At 35.7% G+C, this 16,010-nt stretch overlaps 4 protein-coding genes across 6 annotated transcripts; 1 reads left to right on the top strand and 3 right to left on the bottom strand.

Annotated features, from left to right (window-relative positions):
• Positions 1 to 4,811: 4,811 nt before the first annotated feature.
• Rpn7 (regulatory particle non-ATPase 7) lies at positions 4,812 to 6,508 on the bottom strand. Its single transcript, XM_088040794.1, has 6 exons — positions 6,268 to 6,508; positions 5,797 to 6,148; positions 5,527 to 5,746; positions 5,370 to 5,478; positions 5,144 to 5,312; positions 4,812 to 5,094 (listed from the first exon to the last, which is right to left on the bottom strand). The coding sequence occupies exons 1-6, from the start codon at positions 6,410 to 6,412 to the stop codon at positions 4,920 to 4,922; spliced, it is 1,170 nt and encodes a 389-aa protein (XP_087896920.1). The 5' UTR covers positions 6,413 to 6,508; the 3' UTR covers positions 4,812 to 4,919.
• A 350-nt stretch (positions 6,509 to 6,858) lies between these two features.
• On the bottom strand, positions 6,859 to 7,891 carry LOC148171404 (uncharacterized). The gene is made up of 2 exons (XM_088041620.1): positions 7,534 to 7,891; positions 6,859 to 7,483 (listed from the first exon to the last, which is right to left on the bottom strand). Exons 1-2 carry the CDS (start codon positions 7,764 to 7,766, stop codon positions 6,874 to 6,876), a joined length of 843 nt encoding a protein of 280 aa, XP_087897746.1. The 5' UTR covers positions 7,767 to 7,891; the 3' UTR covers positions 6,859 to 6,873.
• Positions 7,892 to 8,091: 200 nt separating this feature from the next.
• On the top strand, positions 8,092 to 9,916 carry LOC148171403 (sodium-dependent noradrenaline transporter-like). The gene is made up of 3 exons (XM_088042313.1): positions 8,092 to 8,641; positions 8,685 to 9,236; positions 9,279 to 9,916. The coding sequence occupies exons 1-3, from the start codon at positions 8,092 to 8,094 to the stop codon at positions 9,914 to 9,916; spliced, it is 1,740 nt and encodes a 579-aa protein (XP_087898439.1).
• Positions 9,917 to 9,931: 15 nt separating this feature from the next.
• On the bottom strand, positions 9,932 to 15,488 carry LOC148171402 (death-associated protein kinase dapk-1-like). 3 transcript variants are annotated; one of them, XM_088041727.1, is made up of 13 exons: positions 15,397 to 15,488; positions 15,221 to 15,344; positions 15,036 to 15,168; positions 13,056 to 13,210; positions 12,711 to 13,009; positions 12,548 to 12,666; positions 12,286 to 12,496; positions 11,998 to 12,239; positions 11,884 to 11,940; positions 11,384 to 11,776; positions 10,718 to 11,336; positions 10,438 to 10,671; positions 9,932 to 10,386 (listed from the first exon to the last, which is right to left on the bottom strand). In XM_088041727.1, exons 2-13 carry the CDS (start codon positions 15,322 to 15,324, stop codon positions 10,283 to 10,285), a joined length of 2,670 nt encoding a protein of 889 aa, XP_087897853.1. In that variant the 5' UTR covers positions 15,325 to 15,344; positions 15,397 to 15,488; the 3' UTR covers positions 9,932 to 10,282. The 3 variants fall into 3 exon arrangements, with proteins under 3 accessions (XP_087897853.1, XP_087897855.1, XP_087897854.1); XM_088041729.1 differs by having other exon boundaries at positions 9,932 to 10,151; XM_088041728.1 differs by lacking the exon at positions 11,884 to 11,940.
• Positions 15,489 to 16,010: the final 522 nt, after the last annotated feature.

Raw genomic sequence — 16,010 nt, 5'->3', positions numbered from 1 at the left:
AAATAATGAGAGTACAAAAACTTCGCACCTCTCTAATGATGCCATTTTTGAACGCCTCCAGCAAAAAGCACGTAAATGACTGTGTCCTTAAAAAAACAGAAGCGGTAATTACAACACTAAGAAATGTAATTTCTTTGAAATCAGTTTATTATTTATCTCCGTCAGTTGAGAAAGCTGAGGCTTTGTAGGTCAAACCCACCACAATTAACAAAAGCTCAACAACCCAACAAATGGATTTTATTTTAATGAAAAGTGAAAAGTTCGCCTGGAATAAAAATTAAGAGAAAATACGAGCAAAAAATGTATGAAATATTATCTTTTTTCCTCCGTCTGGTTCCAACGTAATTTACTAAACTCATTGTTTATAACGCGTGAACCGTACAGTAATGAAATGATCGGAAATTGTAATTAATATTTCCATTGCTCTGGGCAAACTCTTTATTGTCCTCAAATACATAAACAATTCGTACAATAAAGCGCGTGCCTAATTTGCATTTTAGAAAAACTTTAGCATTTCATTAATCACCGCGTACGATAAATTCTCATTAGAACGGATGATGAAATTCTTTGATTAAAAAAATTATTCTTTTTTATAAGTTGTCGCATGCGATCAAGCTTGAAATGCAGTAAATTGGTTGGTCCATTTATCATTTCGTACAAATTTCGGGGAATGATTTAGGATTAATTAATAAGTTCATGGAGGGTTCTAAAGGTTTCGAAACAAAACGGTAATAAATTGTGGGCGAAAATGGTGGATGCGCCGGGTTTTTAAATGTTATTTTAAGTCTAATTTAAACTAAAACTTGGTATTTGGCAGAGTCAATAAGCGTGTTAGAAGTAGTAATTTTTCCATATTCCATGTTTTATTCTTAAAACTAACGGAAATACCGAGTTTAATAAAAAAATTGAAAATATTTTGTTCGTGCTAAAATAAAAAAATTCTAAAAATCTCTTTGTGGTTCTAAGATTTTGAGATTTAGCAGAGTTAATAAGCGTGTCAAAAATAGTACTGCCTCCAAATATAATTCTTGTATTTTTTAAATTAACGAAAATACGAAATTTGGTCAGAAAAATGAACAGTTTTTAGTTCGTCCTACAATAAAAAATTTCTAAAAAAGCTGTTTCTGATTCTAAAATTTTGAGAATTGGCAGAGTTAATAAGCATGTCAAAAGTAGTAATGCCTCCAAATTTCATTCTTGAATTCCTAAAATTAAGAAAAATACAAAATTTTTAACTGGAATATGAGAAATTTTTAGTCCGGCCCACAATAAAAAATTTACAACAAATATGTTTCAGATTCTAAATTTTCTTAATTAAGCAGAGTTAATAAGCGTGTTAAAAGTAGTAATTTTATTCATGTATTCTTAAAAATGGCGAAAATACTAAATTTGATCCAAAGCATGGGCAATTTGTAGTTCGCTCTAAAATAAAAAAAAAACTTAAAAATCTGTTTTTGGTTCTAAAATTTTAAGATTTGACAGAGTTAATAAACGTGCTAAAGATAGTAATGCCTCTAAATTTCATTCTTGTATTCGTAAAATTAAAGAAAATACAAAATTTTATCCAGAATATAGGCAATTTTTTGTTCGTCCTAAAAAGCAAAATTTGTTTCTAGTTCTAAAGTTCTAAAGTTTTAGATTTGGCAGAGTTAATTAGAATGTTAAAGGGGGTAATACCTCTGGTATTCCTAAACTTAGCGAAAATACAAAATATTTCGTTTTTTATTTTGACCTAATATTGAGTTATTTTTCTAAATTTTATTTTATATTTTTCGCCATTTACTCATAATTGATACCACTGAATCGCCATGAACAATAAAACAAATCACCTAAAATCTACATTATATTCTGAAACATAATAAATCAGAATTTATGGAAAAATTTATGTAGATCTCGACGATAACCAACTTTTATTATCTCTTTATAAAAACAGACGTGTCAAATTGCATCGTTCTGCAAACTTTACGACCCAACTTCATCATAATGATTATTCCTAATTTTATGCACATTTTTCAAACGTGTTGCTGAAAATTCCCATTTGTCTAGCAAAATTTTTTTGTACTCCTTTTTTGCCAAGTGGACAAAAACCAGCTTTTTCTACGTCTTTTTTGAAAAAGTGAGTGTAATTCACTCAAAATTGTACAGATTGTAAAAATGCGCGTTCATCTTATTTTGCTACTCTAGTGCTTGCCTGATTTTATAATTGAACTGCTTCCAATTAAACTACCGTGTTGTAGTAATGGTTTCAAATTTCAAGACTGCAATTGCCAAAACGGATTTGTAACTATGATTATTATACTTGAACGCTCTGTATTATTTTCGAAATCGAACCCTAACCCCGACTGTAACTATGTAAAAATTAAATGTTTACGAAAGGTCTAAATTGGAAGGTACGTACTCAAAGTACACTATACTGCAATCGTCAATTAATAGCTAGCAAAATTGGGAGATAAATGTTTTAGTATGTACACTCGTTTTGCTTAGATCAAGCAGCCTTCGATTTTGTACTGAGTGTAGATATAGTTTGCTTGATCTACACAATACACAGCTTAATCTTCGCAAAAATCTTAGATGTCGTAGAAGTCTACAAAACGTAGGACCCATCATATCAGCCTGCCTTTCTGTGCTGTGCCTCTACTCGACAGCCCTCCTTAAAAATACGCAAATTTCCACATCGCCCCTTTTTCCCCAAGTATCGAAGCTCACATTTCCATCAATAAAATATTTTATTACAAGTTTTCAGCAGCGTCACTACAATTTTATGGAGACGTAAAGGTGCGAAACGTGTACATAGGTGTCAATTTTCCTGAAATGTGAAACTTGCGTTGTGGAAAACGGGGCACGCTCAACTTTTGTTAAATCCGAAAATAGCTGGAATGCTACCGAGTTTGGTTCTCCTAGGCGCTTTTTATCACTTTTCCGACATTAATAGCAATCCGATAACTGATTTAAAGTCAAGAGGAGCCGGGAGAGTGTCTAGGATTGATGAAAAACGACAGCAATTTGTAACTTTTCGGCATTTCTGTAATATATCAAAAATTGTAAAAACTTGGCGTGTTTGCGCTTCTGAGAAAAGGCCTAATCATCTTTCTTGTTTTATTTGAGGTGTGACTAAAGCCCATTTCATAACACTTACAAGTTACAAGTTAGTGTGCTGTAAACTGTGGTTAGTGTTGCTCTTAAAAATCTTGTAATTTTTATGAAACGAGCACTTAATGTTAAGTAATAACACGATATCCTGTAAATAAGCTTGTATTAAGACTGATTTCGTATAAAGACACTAAATGATATAAAAGAGAGTTTAACAAAGACAAATGTAAAAAGTATGATAAAATATCAATGTACAAGATGCGAGTTAAACGGGAAAGTCGTCCCGAAACTGCGGGACCGGAATTTCAAGAAGCTTTTTCCATCCAATTTAACTTGCATCAAAGCTAAATATGACTACAAGAAATTCATTGATGATGTACCTGATGTTGCGAATACTGCCAACAGAACGGATTACCACTCTTGTCACGTTTCGACCAAAAACATGAATTTCTTGTAACTTAATATTAATCTCTAAAACCGAGCTAAAAACGGCCTAAACAGTTCTTATTGCATCTAATTTATCGCTAGCTGTTTAGTATCTATAAAACTTTACTTTCCTAGTTCCGCTTGAGAACAATTGCTCAATTATTATTGTACATATTTAGTTAGAATTTAGTTGTAAATTTAGAAACTCTGGCGTTTTGTAAAAAAATTTGCTGGAGTTTTTGAACTGTTTTCATTAATTGCATGATAGAGGGAACAATATTACATTAGTGTTAATGTATCCTAAAATTTACTAGCCCGTTTTTAACTGTCAGACCTAATTAAGATTGATGATATTGCAACGATATTTGTACCAGATGTATTTACTCATGAAATAAAGTAACATAATTGACAGATATTTTCAAGTTTTAATACATCCAAAAACTTCAAAGTTGGAGAAGAAGTAAAGCTGCTAATCGTTTTAACACAAGAAGTAAATATAAAAATGTCTAGACGCTTTAAGACTGTCAGTTTCAACTTCATGTAATTCTGAAAGAAAGCCGATCCTCTTTAAAGTTAGTGAACGACGTAAAATGTTGCTGGTGCTGTAAGGAGTTTTAGTGGAACTTTGGTCTACAACTTCGGATTCTACTGCAAAAAAATAGTATCTTGGACAGAAACAGAGGTTTGAAAAAGTTCAGATAAGAAAAAATATTATAACTAGTTACTACATCTTGAATTTGTTACAAACAATCGATTTTCTTGACCTTTTAGCGAAGATCATCTGTAAAACATCGTCTTCTGTAAAAAATGGCTTGGATTTCACTAACTGAAAACTTATATTCAAACTAGCAGAATACAGATTAGATTACCGATTATCCAACTCTTTTTGTTCCAAAAAAACTAATTGTTTGTCGGTGGTGTGACTCCGCCCAACTTGTTTACGCTTCAACTAATTAATTGAAAGGTTATTATTATAAATACACAATTTTTTCCACGCATCCAAAACTCAATAGAGAGATAAATAAATTGCCTAACTACGTAACACCTTTTTCTTGATCTGACAAAAAAATTATCAGTTGAAGCTGTTGCTTTTGTTTCCAGAAGGTCGAGTCTTGCGTTTCAAAAATAAATCCAACGATTTGTGGACAAAACTGATTTTGCTCATTTTACGCAGTTTTTAACGTTGAATTTAAAAAAATACTCAAATTTCTTATTCGTCCACAAATAACTAAATAAGAAGCGATTGAAGTTTCAGCAAATCGCAAACATTGGAATAGACAAAAAAAGACAAGCAATAAAGTTAAAAAATCAAACATTTTATTTAAACAAAACTAAATACATACTTAGATTAACTTTTAGTAGTTTATAATATTAATTACTTTATTCTATTACAAAAAAAAAACTTATATGTTTATAACTCTAGAGAGTTTTTGAACACGTGTCAGCAATAAATCTCCTTGCTTCACAACCGAATTAAATTGTGCATTTTTCAAATCTGGACGATTTGTTTCCACAATTCCGCCAACACGATCAATTTTGCAGTGTAATCTTCCAGCAGCTATAAAAGTAGACAATTCCCTAAAAAAATATAATTGCATTGTGAATCTTCCCCAAGATTTAAACTCACGAATCAATAAATTCAATGGTTACACCAAAAGCTTCTGCCATGTATTGAAGAGTTAGAGATCTGTACGATTCCAGGAGTTGGGTATAAGCGAGAATTTTCATTTCGCGAATGTAGTATCGATAATGGGGGTTCAGGAAGTAGTCTTTACGGAGAATCGTCTCAACTTCAGCTAAAAAAAAATGTTATAAGTCTCACGGATAATACAATAGTAATATCAGAATCTTACCCAAATTATTGAAGAATTCTGAATATTGGCAGTTGTAGAGGGAAAACAAGTAGTCTTTCACGAACGCCTCAGAATGGAGAACTTCCAAAATTTCTGAGCCTTTTACAACCTGGAAAAAACCTCAATAGAATATAAAGTAAGAGATTAAAATTTTTACCTTATCCCTGAGTTGGTTCCTGGGCAAACTAATAATAGACGTGTAGACAGTGTACCTAACAAAGGCCTTATAATCCATCAATTCATAAGAAGTGAATGTGCTAACAGTGTCCAAAAACAAGGTGGCAGCGGTCTTAAAATCGCGCACCGCCATACAGTAAGCCCCCTGATAAACTTTCAAGCGATTGCGCCTGTCCCAATCGCCCCCTTCTTCAATTAAACTGTAAATTCATTCTCATTAATACGAGTTGATACAGCATGACCACACTACCTTTTCGCCTTGTCTATATTCCTAGTAATTAGATCATGATCCATGAAAAACAGACCAATGCGAATTAAATGAAAAATTATATCAAGGCGATGACCCAAAGACACGGTTTTATCGTACGTTTGTCTGAAGGTCGAGACTGCGTTTTCTTTGTCCCCGATCCGACTATAATACTCCGCTTTTTTTAAGTAAGCTTCACGAACTTCCATTTCTCCTAGATTTTTCTCAGCGTCTTCTATAGCAGCATCGAGCTTCTTTATTTCTTCGGCGTTTTTAGTCTGTAACTGCTTGAGGAAGTTGGCGTCTTTTTTCCATCCGGCGTCTTTGATAATGAGCTCGTACCAAGGGGCCATATCTGAGACAAAAAGTGAGGTTAAGGTCAAAGTTATTACACAGCGTTTTTGTTCAATTGTTACGAATTTACTGTTTTTCTCTCTCAAAAAAGCCAATTCAGTTATTTTCGTTATTGTTTACCGTCTTTCTTGATGGCATCGGTGATTTTTTGATGGACAAACCGGTCATTTCTGTATTCGGGCAGAGTCAACAGAAATTTGAAATGGGCGAGCTCTAAGTCGGGATTCTTCTCCAGGCCTTGGTCTTCCAGGTTTTCAATCGGCATCTTCGGAAGATTTTTAAACTTGCAGCTCACAACACAAACGACGAGTCACGGATTTTGACACAATGCGATCGCAACGTCAAATTCCCAAATGTCAAATCTGTCAAATGTCTGCGCATGCAAAAAAATATAAAAAAAACTGTGTGAAACAGTAGAGCTGAGCTGTTTTTAGCTTCGTCAAAAATTAATGGAACGTTTAACAATTTGTACCAAAAAATATAATTAAGATTAAATCTTGAATAAAAAAAAGTACAAACTAAAAGTATGTAACCAACTATACATGTGAGAGTATGTCTTAGCTTAGCAGCATTGAAATTCAATTCGAGATTTTTCTTTTTTCTTTTTTAAATGATCTCAGAAAATCCGAGAAATAACGAGGAACTGGCACAAAACTAAATTTAAAGCCTAGAATCAAAAATCTTGTAGTTTTTTCCAATTAGCGCAAATAAAACTGCACATTATTTTCAGGAATTAAATTTCTTAAACAAACAATCTACCATATTCAACTGTTGTTTAAGTAAAAGCGCGTTATTCTCCCTTTCTTGCATTTCCATATGCAACCTCTTCTCACGTTCCTCTTTCTCCAATTTAAATTTCTCTTCCGCCAATCGAAGTTTTCGTTCCTCCAATTCAATTTTTCTTTCTTCTAACTCCAGCTCTCGTTCCCTCATTCTCAATTTTTCTTTCCCTTTTTCTCGCAAATAATTTAAACAACTGTTTTTTAAACCCATCCGCGTTTTTCGTGTCCGAATCGGACCAAGAGTTTTTTCCGGAGCCGCTGATAACGAAGAAGTTGCGATGGGCTCGTCGATAACTGAAGGAGGCGTCGGTATTGTTAAAGATACCTCCTCATCTGATAGTTCTTCATCTACGCTTTTAAATTCGATGTCGTATTTATTATCATAGATTGAGATGGTATCAGAATCTTCTTCTTTAAGAACCGGACTTGGCACAACTGGCGCTGGTTTTTGTATAGAAGTTTCTTCAATTTTTTTATTTTGCGACTTTTTCTTCAGATTAACTGCCTCCTGTAGCAGTCGTTCTTTTTCAAAATATTGTTCCTGAGTTCCTGATCTATCATCACCAAAGTATTAAAATCGCTAATTTAAAATCACTTTACTTACTTTCGTATTTTAGACCGATCATGAATAAACAACTTTAATAAGTGTTCCAAATGATCTTTCATCGTTCGTGAAGAAAATTTTCTACCCGTGGAAGCATTCAGATTCTCCAACACCACGTTCCACTGCTCCAGATTATCAAAAGGGTTTTTCCCAACCACTAATTTGAGTAAAACTAGGTCGTCCATTACTGTAAAACGCATTCGTGTTGCTTTTTTAAAGCCATTATTTGCCATTTTGAACAATACAACTTAATTTACAAGATTACGAGAGCCTTATAACCATAGCGTCACGTTAAATTTGTTGCTAGGGGAACACTACTTTAACGGATACGGTATTTCATCGAGCGTTGCACCAACTCGAGATCACGAGTTCGGTTGGCATAAAATCGATATTGTATTACTGGTTGCCGATAAAGAAATGTATAAAATGCCTTTTACCGAAACACATTACCACACTAGTGCTGTAAAGTAACAATACGTTTCCACGGTTCATTAATTTTGTCATAGTAAAATTAAACCTGTCATGACATGACATTCTCTGACTTTTCGCCCCAAATCAATGCCGCTAATTCCATCCAGCTCGACATGGAGCTCCAATCTAAACCTAAACCTCGCAATGTTAAGCTACTCTATTGGACTTACCATCCCTCGAGCAAGCCCTTGGTTACTAAGAACCCAAATCGGAGTTCCTCTTCTGATTCCAGTCGTGCTTCTGGTTACGCTTCTTGTCTGTACACCTTACATCTTCATGGAACTAGCTCTAGGGCAATACTCAAACAAAGCAACAATTAGAGTTTGGGATTTGTGTCCTGCTTTGCGAGGTGTCGGTTACTGCAGTTTTCTTATTTTCTTGGTGTACCAGACGTACTACACGTTTCTCTGCAACTGTTCTCTTTGTTTTGCTCTTTTTACGTTCTCGGAGGAACCAGTGTGGAAATCGTGCAATAAAACTTGGAATAAAATTAACTGCTTCACGTTGCACGACAACTTCACACGGAGATTTCAATGCAACGAGAAATTTTCAGTAGAAAAATGCGAAGAAATGACGTGGCAGTCGAGTGTGGAACAGTTCTATCTCAACAGAATCTTAAATATGAGCGACTCTGGAGGTACCTGCTTTTATCCAACTAAATTTAATAATAAAAATTTCAGGGATTCCTCAACAAGAACTACTAGTCTACGCCCTCATTACGATGGTCTTAGTTTTCTGTTCAAACTACGGAGGGCCCAAAACCACCGAAAAGATCTTAATGCTTCTAGCAATAGTACCGTCTCTACAAATACTAATTTTATTTTTCCATCCACTCGTAAAACCACACGCCTCTTTACTTTTACATCATCTCTTCACCCATTTTGATAAAACACCGTTGAAAGACTCAAAAACGTGGACAAAACTTCTGGAAATGTCTTTAAGCACCTCAGGATTAGGTTTCGGTGTGTTTACAACATTCGGCACTCATTTCTCGTTCCGAAGCAGCTTACATATCAGAGCTATTGGAATAAGTTTAACCAGCGTCTTCTTCACCCTTCTGTACACTATCGTCTTACAGAACTTTCTCATGTCTTTGTGCTTTCAAAGCAAGATGTTCATGCAAGACCTCTTCAGTTTCGAACAAGAACTGGCCTTACCCGAAGCTGCGTTTTTCCTTGACGAAAGTTCGCGTTTTTGGACAACGATGTGGTTATCAAGTTCTTACTTCTTAGGTAAACAAGAAGTTGTTTGAACTAAGTTAATAAATTTTGCAGGACTTCGGAGTTTGGTCGTGATGATGACTATCAATGCTGAGGTGATCTACGACACTGTACCAGGAGAAAGAAAGCGACACAACTTCTACATTTTCTCTCTTTGTGTCTTTATGTTCAGTTTTGGGATATTTTATTCCACAAGAACTGGTTACAAAGTGCTCAAAGTTGTTGAAAAAATGACCAATGAGTTCAGTTTGGTTGTTCTTAACATGCTCAACTTGGTCGGAGTTGTTTTCCTCTATGGAATACGAAGATTCAGAAACGACCTCTTCTTCATGTTGGGGATAAAACCGTCGTTCTTGTTAAACGTTTTGTACGTCCTGAGTCCGATGCTTTTGAGCCTCGTCTTCATCAACAACGTTTACGAGTTTTACCACAGAAAGACGAAAGAGGCGTGGATTTACAAACTACAAAACTGTGCTCTTTGGTTTGGACTGTCTTTCATTCTAATTTACGCATTGTTGTACGCACTGGTACGAATTTCCAGAAAGCAGATGAACTTCGTCCAACCCGCCAAGAAGTGGGTACCGAAAGACGAAACTCTTACAAAAAGTAGAGAGATGTTTGATGTGTACACGACTTCTCAAGAGTATTTGTACCGACAAAACCACTTCCGCGTTGTGGACAATGAGGTGTAAAGAAAAAAAAACAGATAACTTTGACATTTATTTAAAATATTTTCACAACTGAGCATAAATATCACAATTTCCTCCTTAATACTGAAATAAACCCTGTAATAGCTGAACTAGTTAAATATCCCCGGGTAAGACAAAGTTGATTGCGGCCGCAAAGTACCACTTTATCGTACTGGTAAAATGATTGTTTCCTCCAGGGACGTTTAAGTAGTACCGGTAAATAATTTCGTTGTTCCAACTAAGAAAGGATAACGTGGTTAGAAAAAGGACGGTAGAAGCATCTAACTAATAGAAAATGTTTGATTGGACTCTTTTAAAATTGAAGTATCAAAGAACTGGGACTTGAGCGTTCTAAAAAGTGTCTAATGTCTAAACACTGACATGCTCTATAATTTTAAATATGGGTGCAGAACGCAGGACGACTTCTGCAGCATCGAGTCGATCTAGTTCATGCAAACTGGTTATAAGAGCACCTGTGAAAGAGTACCATGACCATCTACATCTAGAAGGTGTACTACTTTTACCTATTGAACAATCAGCTGTTGTTAACAAGCGCATGGTGTGGCTGGAATGTTGAGAGTCAAGAGCTGCGATCTTATCCTGACACAACCCCAAGCGCAGAGCTAACAAACACCAGTCTCTTCCATGAGGTTCTGGAGGATCCAAAAGACCACACAGTTTGAGTTTGCTTGGAGGCGACAAGTCTTGGATCTTCAGAGCACAACCCCAATAGATGTTACTCGCCAGCTCCACGTCATCTTCAACGGAACGTCTAGTTATTAATCATGATAAAAAACGACTTACTGAACATAATGATTTGAACTAGCGTCTCCTGGGAGTCTAAATTCGAGTTGTACAACGCTATATCAAGAGTAGACTCTGATTCTAACATTGCAGTGGTGATGATGTCAGGTTGATAACAAAACGGTTCTCTTGAGTGACTCTTCAGATCAAACGGACTCAAAACGTGTTTCTCCACCAACAAACCTGGACAAACTCGAACCAGCGCTTGGTTAACAGTTTGCATGATCTGTTCCAAGAAGTAAAAACAGTATTGCGACGAATTGTTTGGTCCCCTTGTTTTAATTTCGATATACTGTAAAGCCACTTCGTCTTCTTCGAGAGTTATAAGACTCTCTAGCTCGGAATTGCACAACTTTGAGCCTAAGTGCCACTGATAGAGATCAGTATCACTATCATTATTACTGTAATTTGCAAGAGTTGCTCGGCGCAGCTCCACTTGGATGTGCGAAAAGAGCGATTTGAATTGGTGGTACGTCCCTGGGGGTGTATACAGTCTTACACCGCCGTATTGTGCTTCTTTGGTCGCATATCTGGGATCTGCAGAGTCCCACAACCCCTCTAAAGTCTCTGTGTGGTTGTAAATAGGAAACTCGTACTCAATCTCACCATCAATGTCACACTACAAGAAAAAGAGTTGTGATGGAACTGGTGGTAAAACTCCCTCACCTGAACACAAACATCCAAAGCTTCGAGTAAATCTAAGGCCCCAAGAGCGTCACACTGGTTAAAACTGGCTTGAAAATCATCAGTGGTATACACCCCAGTAACTCTAGCGTGGACAAAAAAGTCCACGGAAAAAAGCTCTCCTAAAAGCTGCATGCCTAGCCAAGACACAGATATCACAACCAAGTCCTGAATACAAAAAACCTCTCCCATGTAATGCAGTTGTTGCAGCAACTCGCTGATGTGCAGATCAGAAGCCAAAACATTCACTTGATTCCTTAGAAGCTCGGAAAACGTGGAACGCGACAGTACGGGAAATTGCTCGTAGTCTCTTTGCAGCAACGAGAACCAAGACAGAGTTGCCTCCAAAAGTCCGGTCCAACTTCCCACAGTTTGCTATAAAATATTAAAAGATTATCGCGGGTTTGAAGAAACGGAAGAAGCAAGCTAATTCTAACAGTGCCGGCTACAACTCTGTGGACATTGAAACGAACACGAAGTACCTTAAAAGTTCGTCTCGTTACTAAATAGTAAGATCCTTTTTTAACAGTTAAACATTCCTGCGAAAAATCGTTACTGAAAACACTAAAACTAAGAAAACAACTCTGCTAAAGTACCTGGAGACAATCTTGCTTCAATTCCGCCATGGTGGTTTTGAGCTGTTTAAAAGCATAAGAAGCAGGTACATTGGTATCCATTATAATCACACTTGACATCAAGTTAGGTACATGGGGTAGCATTTTTCTCACAGTTTCGAGGGTTTTTTGAGCATCCGGACAAATCCATTCGCCGTTTTGAGTCTTAACGGCGCGAGTCAAGTCCACGTGGGTTGCCACCAAAAGAATCTGACCATACTCAGCTAAAAACAACATTTGAAGTTGTGTGAAAAGTCCGCGCGAGCTTACAAGAAGGTAAGTCTGCAGGTTGCCGCGCCAAGAGAAAATTGAGCCAGAAACAAACTTGTTGGACTTGGATGGACGGCGAATCTTCCAAACTGAACAAAACTAAAGTCAGAGAATGGGGAGAAGGCCACAAAAAGTGGTGGTAAAGAGAAAAGTAGTTTTCTTGTCCTGAGAATTCCCATACTGTCGTTTCGCCGACGCTTGATATGTCCAACTACAAAGAAAATAATGAAGAAAGAGGAAGGAAGAGACTTCAGTTCGATACGTTTTGTACGTGAATTCCATTGGTCGACTGGTAATTTGCGCTGCTCTCAAAGCTTAAAGAGTTCTGTCTTGAGGTAACATCCATCTCAATTTGGGTGTTGATAGGAGAGGATGGTCTCGCTGTAAAACCTCTTTCATCTCAAGCCAAAAATCACAAGACTCACATTTGTTACTCTGGAGAGAACTGGATCGTCGGAACAAAGAGCTAAACAAGCCAGCACTTAAAGACTTAGTTAACGACGTTTTGCCAACTCCGCAATGTCCCAAAAGCCTCAAAGACAGTCTCAGAGCTGGTTTAGAAGTTGGTACTAACTGCCGAGCAAGAGTGTCTCTTTGTCCGGTAACTCGCAACCTGTCTAACAATTCGGCTATGTTGTTATGACCATATTTTAAAGCAGTTATGTCAGCGCGGATGTTATCAGAATTGCGGATGTCGATATTGCAACCAGCAGCGCATAAACACCTGGGAAAAAAAGTAGTAACTTTGAAAAAAAAAGCTTTGGGTCTACCTGACGACATGAATGTGTCCGTTTTTTGCGGCTAAATGAAGAGGAGAGAGTCCTTTTACTGTTAGGACTTCGACACTGCACCCTAGGGCACATAAAGCGTGAACGACATCCAAAAGCCCTAAAGTACAAGCTATGTGTATAGGATAATCTCCATGCTGGAAAAAATTACAATTTTATAACCAAAAAGAGCAATTTTAGAAATGTTCATTTTGAGGACGCATCTAAATTTTTCACCATTTTCTATAACATTGCGTAACTTTAGCAATTTAAACGCTAATTAAAGAATGAAATTTCTCGATGTTTTTTAGTACTTACGATGCACTTATCAACTCTACGAAATTTCAAATTTTTAGAACAAAAATGAGCAATTTTAGAAATTCTCAATCTGAGAACGAGCCAGAATTTTCTATCATTTTCTATAAAAATACGTAACTTTGGTAGTTTTGACGCCAAGACGATGAAAATTGGAGAATTTTCTACTCTTCACACGTCAATTAACTGTGCCAAAAGCCAAAACATTAGAGCACGAAAAAGCAGTTTTCACTCTAATGAATAATAAAAAAAAACATCATTTTCCGTAAAACTGCGTAATTTTGACAATTTAAACGTTTCAATATTGAAATTTGTTTATGTTATTATTTACGCCACGGTTGTCAACGTTTAAAAATTTTCGAGAAAAAAATTTTTTTAGATTTTAGAAAAAATTATTTTCAGGACGAACTAGAATTTTCTACCGTCTTCTATAAAAATCCGTAACTCTGAAAGTTTTAACGATAAGACGATCAAACTTGGAGTACCTAGTTATTACTTTTTACACGTTTATTAATTGTGCTAAATGCCAAAATTTTTGAGCACAAAAAAGACATTTTAAAAATTTTCATCTTTATGAGTAATAAAAAAATGACACCATTTTTCATAAAATTGCGTAACTTTAGCAATTTAAACGCTAATAGAATGAAATTTGTCGATGTTATTACTTACAATACACTTATCAACTCTACGAAATTTCAAATTTTTAGAACAAAAAAGAGCAGTTTTAGAAATTTTTTATAAAAATCCGTAACTTTGGTAGTTTCAACGCCACGACGATCAAGATTGGAGAAGTTATTACTCTTCACACGTTTATTAACTGTGCCAAATGCCCAAATATTAGAGCAAAAAAGAGCAATTTTAGAAATTTTCACTCTTATGAACAATAAAAAAAATGACACCAATTTCCATAATATTGCGTAACTTTGCCAATTTAAACGCTACAACAGTGAAATTTGTTTATGTTATTATTTACTCCACGCCCATCAACTACGCCAAATTTCAAAATTTTTAGCAAAAAAAGACGAATTTTAGAATTTTTTATTTTGAGAATGAACCATAATTTTCCACCATTTTCTATAAAAATTCGTAACTTTGGTAGTTTTAACTCCAATACCATCAAAATTGGGGTAGTTATTACGGTTTACACGTTTATTAACTGTGCCCAATGCCAAAATATTAGAGCAAAAAAGAGCCATTTTAAAAATTTTCATTCTAAGAAAAAATAAAAAAAATGCCACAATTTTCTATAAAATTATGTAACTTTGTCAATTTAAACGCTAAAACAATAAAATTTGTCAACATAATTTTTACCCTATCAAATTTCAAAATTTTAAGACAAAAAAAATGCAGTTTTAGAAATTTTTTATTTGGAAACGAACCAAAATTTTAAACCATTTTTGACAAAAATTTCGTAACTTTGGTAGTTTCAACGCCAAGAAAATCAAAATCGAAAGACTTTCGTTTATTAATTGTTAAAAATTTTCATTTAAAGATCGAACCAAAAATTTCGACCATTTCATAGTTATAAAAATCGCATAATTTTATGATTAACAATGAAACGTCAATGCCAAAGTTTACCGATTGATAAGAATTTTAATAATCAAACGTAAAGACGTCATTAAACCTGCGTCATCAGATTTCTGATTGTCGCTCAATCCGAATTCTTACCGAATCTTTGATTTCAAAGTCAGCACCAGCATGGAGAAGAACATGAGCTATTGCTGTATTTTGTTTCCGCAAGGCTAAATGCAAGGCTGGGTCCGGTCCTGTATCTAAATCAGTACCGCTTTCGATCAAGTACCTAAAAAATGAAAATGAAGAAAACAAGAAATGGAATTGTTGAATGAACGGACCGGACTTGTTCCATGGAACCCCGGCGAGCTGCAAATTGCAAAGCTGTATATTCAAAAGACTCCCGGGGGCTGTAGGAGCAGCCTCTACTTAATGGTGTGTCCATTTCAAAAACTTATAGAGAAGCTAAAAACGGCTTGTTAGCACTGCAAAGATAACAATGAAGAAGTGAAATTACCTTTATAAGCGATTATATGCAAGCCATGGCCCGACTGGAGCAGTCCATGGGCCTTCTTACCACTCTTCATTGTTAATGGAACAATGTTTTTATCACATTTTCCATGGAAACTTAAGTTAAGATACGTCGCTGTAATCTCTGCGGACAATATCAGCTGATTGCGATCGATATTTATTGCAGGGGTGGAAAACAAAAGGAAAAGTCCACTTTTTCTTTGACGAATTTTTATTATATCTTTTGGTGGAATCACAGAGGGGTGTTTTAACATTGGAAATTACCAAAAGACCTAAACGCTTTTCCGAGTTTTTCCGGCGAAGAGTTCTACAGGAACGTCAGGTGCTTCCGGGTAGATGTCGCCTTCGTCGTTCTGGGGCCTATCTTCATGACCTACGATACCCATTTTGTAATCACACTGTTTCAAGTTCAAGGCACCCAAACATTTTGTTTCCATAAATCATTTAAGTCGATTGATACAAATTCCAAGAAGCCTTTTTTCCGACTAAATTTAAACCGATTTAATCATCGCCTGTTTAGAATATTTTCGCAAGTAACGATTGTATGAATTCTCAAACAATGTCGAAATTAATCAGATCGAAATGGTTCCACGAATCGTA

Source organism: Gnatocerus cornutus, chromosome 7, assembly GCF_029298725.1.
Source record: "Gnatocerus cornutus isolate USDA-ARS CGAHR chromosome 7, icGnaCorn1.1, whole genome shotgun sequence".
NCBI classification, from domain to species: domain Eukaryota; kingdom Metazoa; phylum Arthropoda; class Insecta; order Coleoptera; family Tenebrionidae; genus Gnatocerus; species Gnatocerus cornutus.
This window is presented reverse-complemented; position numbering and strand designations above follow the sequence as displayed.

Coding starts and splice junctions, on each gene's coding strand:
- Rpn7 (XM_088040794.1), bottom strand. CDS start 6,412: ATGCCGATTGAAAACCTGGAAGACCAAGGCCTGGAGAAGAATCCCGAC. Junction 5,313..5,369: donor AGAATTCTTCAATAATTTGG/GTAAGATTCTGA, acceptor ATTTTTTTTTAG/CTGAAGTTGAGACGATTCTC. Junction 5,095..5,143: donor ACCATTGAATTTATTGATTC/GTGAGTTTAAAT, acceptor ATATTTTTTTAG/GGAATTGTCTACTTTTATAG.
- LOC148171404 (XM_088041620.1), bottom strand. CDS start 7,766: ATGGCAAATAATGGCTTTAAAAAAGCAACACGAATGCGTTTTACAGTA. Junction 7,484..7,533: donor GATCGGTCTAAAATACGAAA/GTAAGTAAAGTG, acceptor TGGTGATGATAG/ATCAGGAACTCAGGAACAAT.
- LOC148171403 (XM_088042313.1), top strand. CDS start 8,092: ATGCCGCTAATTCCATCCAGCTCGACATGGAGCTCCAATCTAAACCTA. Junction 8,642..8,684: donor AAATATGAGCGACTCTGGAG/GTACCTGCTTTT, acceptor TAAAAATTTCAG/GGATTCCTCAACAAGAACTA. Junction 9,237..9,278: donor ATCAAGTTCTTACTTCTTAG/GTAAACAAGAAG, acceptor TAAATTTTGCAG/GACTTCGGAGTTTGGTCGTG.
- LOC148171402 (XM_088041727.1), bottom strand. CDS start 15,324: ATGGACACACCATTAAGTAGAGGCTGCTCCTACAGCCCCCGGGAGTCT. Junction 11,777..11,883: donor TAACGAGACGAACTTTTAAG/GTACTTCGTGTT, acceptor AATATTTTATAG/CAAACTGTGGGAAGTTGGAC. Junction 10,672..10,717: donor AGTTCAAATCATTATGTTCA/GTAAGTCGTTTT, acceptor GTTCCGTTGAAG/ATGACGTGGAGCTGGCGAGT.